General features: G+C 40.7%; 1 protein-coding gene across 1 annotated transcript; it reads left to right on the forward strand.

Annotated features, from left to right (window-relative positions):
* The first annotated feature begins 8,744 nt into the window (after positions 1-8,744).
* LOC148545569 (uncharacterized) lies at positions 8,745-9,094 on the forward strand. The gene is made up of 2 exons (XM_088499065.1): positions 8,745-8,934; positions 9,006-9,094. The coding sequence occupies exons 1-2, from the start codon at positions 8,745-8,747 to the stop codon at positions 9,092-9,094; spliced, it is 279 nt and encodes a 92-aa protein (XP_088355191.1).
* Positions 9,095-9,312: the final 218 nt, after the last annotated feature.

Here is a 9,312-nt window from a genome sequence, read left to right on the forward strand (position 1 = left end):
TCATTTTCCTTTACCATTCATAGACCAGATGCTAGAGAGACTAGCAGGTCATGATTATTACTGCTTTTTGGATGGCTATTCAGGCTATAACCAGATTGCAGTGGATCCCCAGGATCAAGAGAAAATAGCATTCACATGTCCATCTGGAGTGTTTGCTTATAGAAGGATGCCATTTGGGCTATGTAATGCACCTGCAACCTTCCAGAGATGCATGCTCTCTATTTTCTCTGACATGGTGGAAAAATTTCTGGAAGTCTTCATGGATGACTTCTCAGTATATGGAGACTCATTCAGCTCCTGTCTTGATCACCTGAAACTTGTTCTGAAAAGATGCCAAGAAACCAACCTAGTTTTAAACTGGGAAAAGTGTCACTTCATGGTGACTGAAGGAATTGTTCTTGGGCATAAAATCTCAAATAAGGGAATAGAGGTGGATCAAGCAAAAATAGAGGTAATTGAAAAATTACCACCACCTGCCAATGTTAAGGCAATCAGAAGCTTTCTGGGGCATGCAGGATTCTATAGGAGGTTTATAAAGGATTTTTCAAAAATCGCAAAACCTCAAAGCAATCTGCTAGCTGCTGACACGCCATTTGTGTTTGACACAAAGTGCCTGCAAGCGTTTGAAACGCTGAAGGCTAAGCTGGTCACAGCACCAGTCATTTCTGCACCAGACTGGACATTGCCATTTGAGTTAATGTGTGATGCCAGTGATCATGCCATTGGTGCAGTATTGGGACAGAGGCATGACAAGCTTCTGCATGTCATTTACTATGCCAGTCGCGTTCTAAATGACGCCCAGAAAAATTACACAACCACAGAAAAAGAATTACTTGCAGTGGTTTACGCCATTGACAAGTTCAGATCATACTTAGTAGGATCAAAAGTGATTGTGTATACTGACCATGCTGCTCTTAAATACCTACTCACAAAGCAGGATTCAAAACCCAGGCTCATCAGATGGGTATTGCTTCTGCAAGAGTTTGATATAGAAATAAGAGACAGAAAAGGGACAGAGAACCAAGTAGCTGATCATCTGTCCCGGATAGAGCCAGTGGAAGGGACGTCCCTCCCCTTTCTTGAGATCTCTGAGACGTTCCCTGATGAGCATCTATTTGCCATTCAGGAAGCACCATGGTTTGCCGATATTGCAAACTATAAAGCTGCAAGGTTCATACCCAAGGAGTACAATAGAATACAAAAGAAGAAATTAGTTACTGATGCAAAGTACTACTTGTGGGATGAACCCTATCTCTTTAAAAGATGTGCAGACGGAATTATCCGTAGGTGTGTCCCCAGAGAGGAAGCACAGAGAATCCTATGGCATTGCCATGGATCTCAATATGGAGGCCATTTCGGAGGTGAGCGAACAGCCACCAAGGTCCTCCAATGTGGCTTCTATTGGCCCACACTCTATAAAGATTCCCGAGAGTTTGTACGTAATTGTGACAGTTGCCAAAGAGCTGGTAATCTGCCTCATGGTTACTCCATGCCTCAACAAGGAATCTTGGAAATTGAGTTATTTGACGTATGGGGAATTGACTTCATGGGACCTTTTCCACCATCGTACTCAAACACTTATATTCTGGTGGCAGTTGACTATGTATCAAAATGGGTTGAGGCTATTGCCACACCCACCAATGATACTAAAACAGTGCTGAAGTTCCTCCAGAAACATATCTTTAGCAGGTTTGGTGTCCCTAGAGTACTAATCAGTGATGGGGGCACTCACTTCTGCAATAAACAGCTTTACTCTGCCATGGTTCGGTATGGAATTCGCCACAAGGTGGCCACTCCATATCATCCACAAACCAATGGGCAAGCTGAAGTCTCTAACAGAGAATTAAAGAGAATCCTGGAACAGACAGTAAATACCCGTAGAAAGGACTGGGCACGGAGCCTGGATGATGCTCTGTGGGCTTACAGGACAGCATTCAAGACCCCCATAGGGACATCTCCATACCAACTCGTGTATGGTAAGGCATGTCACCTGCCCGTGGAACTGGAACATAAGGCCTACTGGGCAACCAGATTCCTAAACTTTGATGCCAAATTAGCAGGAGAAAAACGATTGCTCCAGCTAAATGAGCTAGAGGAATTCAGATTCACCGCTTTCGAAAATGCCAAGCTTTATAAAGAAAAATCAAAAAAATGGCATGACAGAAAGCTGTCATCTAGAATCTTTGAACCAGGACAGAAGGTTCTGTTGTTTAACTCTAGACTCAGGCTATTCCCCGGGAAACTGAAATCCCGGTGGAGGGGACCATACGTGATTACAAGTGTATCACCATATGGTTATGTAGAGCTTTAAGATATTGATTCTGATAAGAAGTTCATTGTCAATGGATAGAGAATCAAGCATTATCTTGAGGGCAACATTGAGCAAGAATGCTCAAGGCTGAAGCTAGATTAAAAGCTCAGCAAGGTCCAGCTAAAGACAATAAAGAAGCGCTTGCTGGGAGGCAACCCAGCCATGGGGCAACAATCCTCTAAGCATTTTGCCCTATTTTTATTTTTATTTGTTTATATAAAGTTCACTGACACTAAGATAAAGAATCATTTGCATAAGTTTACAGGGTTACAGAAGAAATCTACACACAAAACAGAGATAGGGAACTTACTGGCAAGAAAACGCCAGTGAAGGCCATTTTGGGCGTTCAGCGCCCAAAATGGGCATCCAGTGGGCGCTGAACGCTAGTAAGGATAGCTATCTGGCGTTCAACGCCAGAAAAGGGCAACAACTGGGCGTTGAACGCCCAGGAGAGCAGCATTTGGGCGTTGAACGCCCAAAACAGGCAGGTTTAGGCGTTCAAACGCCAGGATGGTGGGGAGGAGCTCTCCTTCTACCCATCTCCTTCTTTTTCTTTTGCTTGAGGACAAGCAAAGCTCTAAGTTTGGTGTGCCTATCCGTGATCACTAAGATCATGGCCCCTAAAGGAAAACAACCCACTCCAAGAAGCAAGGACCAAGCACCTCACAGACTAGAGGAACATCCACTTCCAAACCTCAAGGTTGTTGAGTTCTAATCTTAGCCTTAACTCTGTGATAATTGTTCTTATTTTAGTTTTACCTTAGAAGTCATATAGTAGTAATTAGTATCTATTTTGATTTTATCTCCAATTAAGTTATAGTCTATTTTTCTCATCATCATTAAACATGAATAAAATAGTAGATCTTTTGAATAAGAGGCAATAAAATTTCAAGTTTTTAATAAGAGAAATTCTAATTAATTACATGTGGTGGCAATGCTTTCTGTCTTCTGAATGAATGCTTGAACAGTGCATATGTCTTTTGAATTTGTTGTTTAAGACTGTTAAATATGTTGGCTCTTGAAAGAATGGTGAACATGAGACATGTTATTGATAATCTGAAAAATCATAAAAATGATTCTTGAAGCAAGAAAAAGCAGCAAAGAACAAAGCTTGCAGAAAAAAAATTTATATATATAGAAAAAAAAAAGAGAAAAAGCAAGCAGAAAAAGCCAAAAGCTCTTAAAAACAAGAGGCAAGAGCAAAAAGCCAATAACCCTTAAAACCAAAAGGTAGGGGCAAATAAAAAGGATCCCAAGGCTTTGAGCATCAGTGGATAGGAGGGCCTAAAGGAATAAAATCCTGGTCTAAGCGGCTAAACCAAGCTGTCCCTAACCATGTGCTTGTGGCGTGAAGGTGTCAAGTGAAAACTTGAGACTGAGCGGTTAAAGTCAAGGTCCAAAGCAAAAAGAAGAGTGTGCTTAAGAACCCTGGACACCTCTAATTGGGGGCTTTAGCAAAGCTGAGCCACAATCTGAAAAGGTTCACCCAATTATGTGTCTGTGGCATTTATGTATACAGTGGTAATACTGGAAAACAAAGTGCTTAGGGCCACAGCCAAGACTCATAAAGAAGCTGTGTTCAAGAATCATCACACTGAAATAGGAGAATCAATAACACTATCTGAATTCTAAGTTCCTATAGATGCCAATCACTCTGAGCCTCAATGGATAAAGTGAGATGCCAAAACTGTTCAGAAGCAAAAAGCTACTAGTCCCGCTCATCTAATTAGAATCTGAGCTTCACTCAAAAAAAAAAAACTCTGAGATATTATTGCTTCTCAACCTATTAGTCTTCTATTTTATTTCTCTAGTTGCTTGAGGACAAGCAACAGTTTAAGTTTGGTGTTGTGATGAGCGGATATTTTATACGCTTTTTGGGGTTAATTTCATATAGTTTTGAGTATGTTCTAGTTAGTTTTTAGTATATTTTCATTAGTTTTTAGGAAAAATTCATATTTCCGGACTTTACTATGAGTTGTGTGTTTTTCTGTAATTTCAGGTATTTTTCTGGCTGAAATTGAAGGAGCTGAGCAAAAATCTGATTCAGGCTGAAAAAGGACTGCTGATGCTGTTGGATTCTGACCTCCCTGCACTCAAAGTGAATTTTCTGGAGCTACAGAACTCAAAATGGCATGCTTCCAATTGCGTTGGAAAGTAGACATCCAGGGCTTTCCAGCAATATATAATAGTCTATACTTTGCATAAGGATAGACGACGTAAACTGGTGTTCAACGCCAGTTCTCTGCCCAATTCTGGCGTCCAGCGCCAGAAAAGGATCAAAAGCTGGAGTTGAACGCCCAAACTGGCACAAAAACTGGCGTTCAACTCCACAAATGGCCTCTGCACGTGACTTACTTAAATCTCAGTCCCAGCACACACCAAGTGGGCCCCAGAAGTGGATCTCTGCGTCATCCATCATAGTCTACTCATTTTTTGTAAACCTAGGCTACTAGTTTAGTATTTAAACAACTTTTAGAGACTTTTTTTGTATCTCATGACATTTTCAGATCTAAACTTTGTATTCTCTGATGGCATGAGTCTCTAAACCCCATTGTTGGGGGTGAGGAGCTCTGCTGTGTCTCGATGAATTAATGCAAGTATTTCTGTTTTCTATTCAAACACGCTTGTTCCTATCTAAGATGTTCATTCGCGCTTAACTGTGATGAAGGTGATGATCAGTGACATTCATCACCTTTCTCAAACCAAGAACGTGTGCCTGACAACCACCTCCGTTCTACATCTGACTGAATAAGTATCTCTGAGATCTCTTAATCAGAATCTCCGTGGTATAAGCTGGAACTGATGGCGGCACTCATGAGAATCCGGAAAGTCTAAACCTTGTCTGTGGTATTCCGAGTAGGATTCAAGGATTGAATGACTGTGACGAGCTTCAAACTCCTGAAGGCTGGGCGTTAGTGACAGATGCAAAAGGATAGTAAATCCTATTCCAACCGGATCGAGAACCAATCGGTGATTAGCCGTGCTGTGACAGAGCGCGTGAGCGTAGTTTTCACTGGAAGGATGGAAGGTAGCCATTGACAACGGTGATCCACCAACACACAGCTTGCCATAGGAGGACGTGCGTGCGTGAATCAGAAGACAGAGGAAAGCAGAGATTCAGAAGACAAAGCATCTCCAAAACTCCAACATATTCTCCATTACTGCACAACAAGTAACCTTTAATTTATGCTCTCTTGGTTATTCACAATTCAACTGATAAACATAATTGACTTCCTGACTAAGATTTACAAGATAGCCATAGATTGCTTCAAACCAACAATCTCCGTGGGATTCGACCCTTACTCACGTGAGGTATTACTTGGACGACCCAGTGCACTTGCTGGTTAGTGGTACGCGTTGTGAAAAGTGTGATTCACAATTCGTGTACCAGCTTTCTTCTTATGAGCGAACTCGTTCTCTCTTAAGCTTTCCATCTCCATGAATGTCATGCTTGTCCTTGTTTTTAACTGATCTCTTACATCTTGTGAGCATTACTATTGATCTTGGTTTTTCCAACCTTGTGAATCTCATTCTTATGTGAGTTAATTTGATTTGTTTCAAATAGTGCATCATTTATTCTCATTGTCTTTACAGGAGTTTTTAGTCAAAGATTTATCCTTGGGAAATTACTAATGATTGGGTTGTATTTTCCTATGACTTTCGTATTATTTTGAATCAATTGAAAGCTTGTTTGATGCCTCATGCCTAGTGGATCTTGTTTGAACTATCTTGATTTAAGATCCTTTCTGGTATGGCTTGACTCCTTTTAAGTACATTCTAATCTCCTTGAATATCCTTCTGAGATGGTGATTTCAAGAACACTTTTGGAGTCTTGTTTTGAACATTTTAAAGAAGTTTTGAATTCTCTTTAAAGCAGTTCTAAACTAAATTTATTTTTTAACTGCTTGATTGTAATGGAAACCATCATTCAACTTTGACAAAGTTGTTTTAAAGTTGGCATGCACTATTTTAAATAAGGTTTTGAAAAGTTTCCTTGTTTAATGGAAACCTGTTCGTTCGTAACGCACTACTTATTTCCTTTACCAAATTGTAAGCAAATTTTTACTTCGGAGTTTCTTTTCTAAAAAGAGTTTAACTTCCTCTTTCGTACTTGCTATAAATGTTATACACGCTTGTTTGAATATGAAATTTTGAGAATTTTGAACAAGCATTTGATTACTTCCGAGTTTTTATGAACTGCTTTTGGTTAAGTTGTGCATCTAATTATCTTTCTAAAATATTTGAGGAAATATTTTAGCTCTTAGCCAATGTTGTGTGCATTTGTTTTTGGAACTCTACAAAATCTACTTCAACTTGAAATTGTATTGAAGTAAAGCCACATTTATGCTTTTGCTACTCTCTTGAAGAATGTTTATTGCTTAACTTTTCTTCTAGACTGCAAAGTGGTTTTTCCGCAAGTTTTCCACTCTTTCATGAACAATGTATCCGAAAGTATTTGTAATCGTGCTCTTGAGTTCTGTGAGCTTTGTCTTGGGTTCGAGATATTCTTTCCTGTAAACCTCCTACTTCTTCAACTCAATTTGAATTTGTTTCGAACTAAGGCGCTGGTTCTCTTCTTATTGGTCCTATTGAATTTCTTGGATCCAAGGGTTATCTTTGAAGTTGTCAATTGATTTATTTCTAGCAAACTTCATTGCTTGAGCGTCTTTGTTTATCTGGGAATTGGATACATTCTCTTAAATCTATGAGCATTATCCTTGATATTGTTTCTCCGTTCTAAATCTTGTATCCTTCTGAGTAGACTCAAGAATTGTTTGATATCACGTGTGACTTATAGACGTATACGTAACGCGATGCGTTAGTTCTTTAAGACGTGATATGTGTATATGGAAGGTGAAGCGGTAGGTGTGTAACATTATGATGAGTTGTGGGTGTTTTGTCCCTTGCAAACGAGCTTGCGGGTGTTATGCTTATGATTGGCTATGAGGTTAAAAAGTGCTTGATGAAGTTGGAAAGTTGAAGCCTTGAGGTTGATATGAGATTAGTGTGCGGATGTTAAGTACGTCGTTTTAACCCCATCATGTTTTATAGCCTTCGATGCCTTGCTTTACTATCACATGTTTGAACCATGTCATCTTTGCTTTGTAAACGCCTATCTTGATTTGCACCCTATTTTGGCACCTCAAGTTTTTGTGAGGCATTGAGATCATATGACCTTGTGCATTGAGCCTATCTTATAAGTGTTGCTTTACAATCACACTCCTGCCTTTGTATCTTTATGCATATGACCATCCAAGTATTTGAAAACCGTATATATGTTTATATGTTGAGATATTTTAGCTTCTTCCTTAAATGTGTTCAAGGGTGAACTGTTATGAGATTTCTTTCGTTTTGTATCAATTTTCGAGGACGAAAATTTTTATAAGGTGGGTAGAATGTAAGACCCAGAACCTTTAAAAGTCTTTTTATGATCAAGTCTCAAATCATATGGTTATTTATAGCCTTAATTTCAGAAATTATTTTATTAAAGGTAATTAAGGCAAGTTTCGATTTATTGAATTTGAGATAAGCTATGATTATTATCCAATTTTATAATTATTAGATTATTTTCTATATTTGAATTATAAAGTTGATAGTTATGAAATAATAAGGATTTTATACGATTTGGATTAGATAAGTAATATTTTAAATATTAATGTTGTTATTTTGGAAAATAGAGAAATTAATTATATTATTTCTAATTTTTAGATTTGGACATTTTATTGAAAATAATTTGTAAAGTTGATGAGCAAATAGTATTTTCCTATATATGATTAGTGTTGGATTTAATTTGGGTTTCAATTACCATATTATCCTTATTTTTATGTGAAATTACTATATTGCCCCTAACTCTAAGTTTCGAAAATGAAACCTAATCCTTATAGCCCAGCAGCCACCACCCCAACCCCCCTTCAGCAACACAAAAAGCAGCACATGGTTTCCTTTCGTCTTTCTCCATGAAAGGAAAGGAACAGAAGCCAAAAATCAGAGAGAAATGGAGACTGAGTCACAGAAGAAGGGAGGAGGAGAGGAAGACATGCGCTGGCGTGCTGGTCTCACTGCCGCCGTCGTCTGACCGAGGAGGGGGAAGAGCGTCGCGCCTCTCTGTCTCGCCGCCGCTAAACTCGCGCACAGGAAGAAAGGAGATGCGCGAAAGGGAGCCACTGCGGGGAAGCCATCGCCGCCTGCCACCATCGCCGAGCGTGGGGCCGCCGTCCTCCTCGTCGCCGACCAGCCCGTCTCGTCGCCGCCGTCGAACCCGTCCCTTGCCGCCGCCGTTGAAGCTGCGAACAGAGAAGAGGGAAAGGGATGAGTCGTGAGGAAGCAACGCTGCCCTTCCATCGCCGCTGCTGCCACGGTTGTGGTTGAGGGTATCCCCGTCGCCGTGGGTAGTTCCACCGCCCTTGCTGCCGTGCCGTCAGAGTCTGCCGCCATGGCCGCCGGTCTCCTAGTTGCTGGTGTGGTTGGGGGTCTGCTGTGTATGGTCGCCAGAAAACCTTTCTGCCACCGGAGCTACCCTGAAACACCATCGGAGTCTGACAGTGCCGCTGCCGGAGTTCTGAGGCCACCGGAACCACCACCAGAGGTTTTGGCTACTTCTGCCGTCGCCGGAAAAGTTGCCGGTAAGGGTTTCATTTGAGGTTTTTGCCTTTTTGGTTTTCGAGATGGTTTTGATGCTGTGCGGTTTTTCTAGTTGATCCACCGGAGTTTCTGGCCGCCGCTGGAGTTGTTGCTGCCGCCGGTTCGAAATCGCAGCTGCTTCGTGTTGTTATTCCGGTATGAAATTATGTTTCAAATAGTGTCGCTGGGTCGAGTCCTGATTATTCTATGTTGCGATTAGTGTCACTATGGTTATTCCGGATGTGGCTTGAAGCTGAGGTTGCGGTTGTTGAGGATTTCGGGTTGAGGCGGAAAGGACTCTGTGACGCGTTTGAGTTATGGAATTTGCGTTTTGAGGTAGGGGCGCTTTCCGAAAACTATAATTTATTATTGGAATTATT

This window comes from Arachis ipaensis, chromosome B9, assembly GCF_059453495.1.
Source record: "Arachis ipaensis isolate K30076 ecotype BB chromosome B9, ASM5945349v1, whole genome shotgun sequence".
NCBI lineage: Eukaryota > Viridiplantae > Streptophyta > Magnoliopsida > Fabales > Fabaceae > Arachis > Arachis ipaensis.

Coding starts and splice junctions, on each gene's coding strand:
- LOC148545569 (XM_088499065.1), top strand. CDS start 8,745: ATGGCCGCCGGTCTCCTAGTTGCTGGTGTGGTTGGGGGTCTGCTGTGT. Junction 8,935..9,005: donor CGTCGCCGGAAAAGTTGCCG/GTAAGGGTTTCA, acceptor CGGTTTTTCTAG/TTGATCCACCGGAGTTTCTG.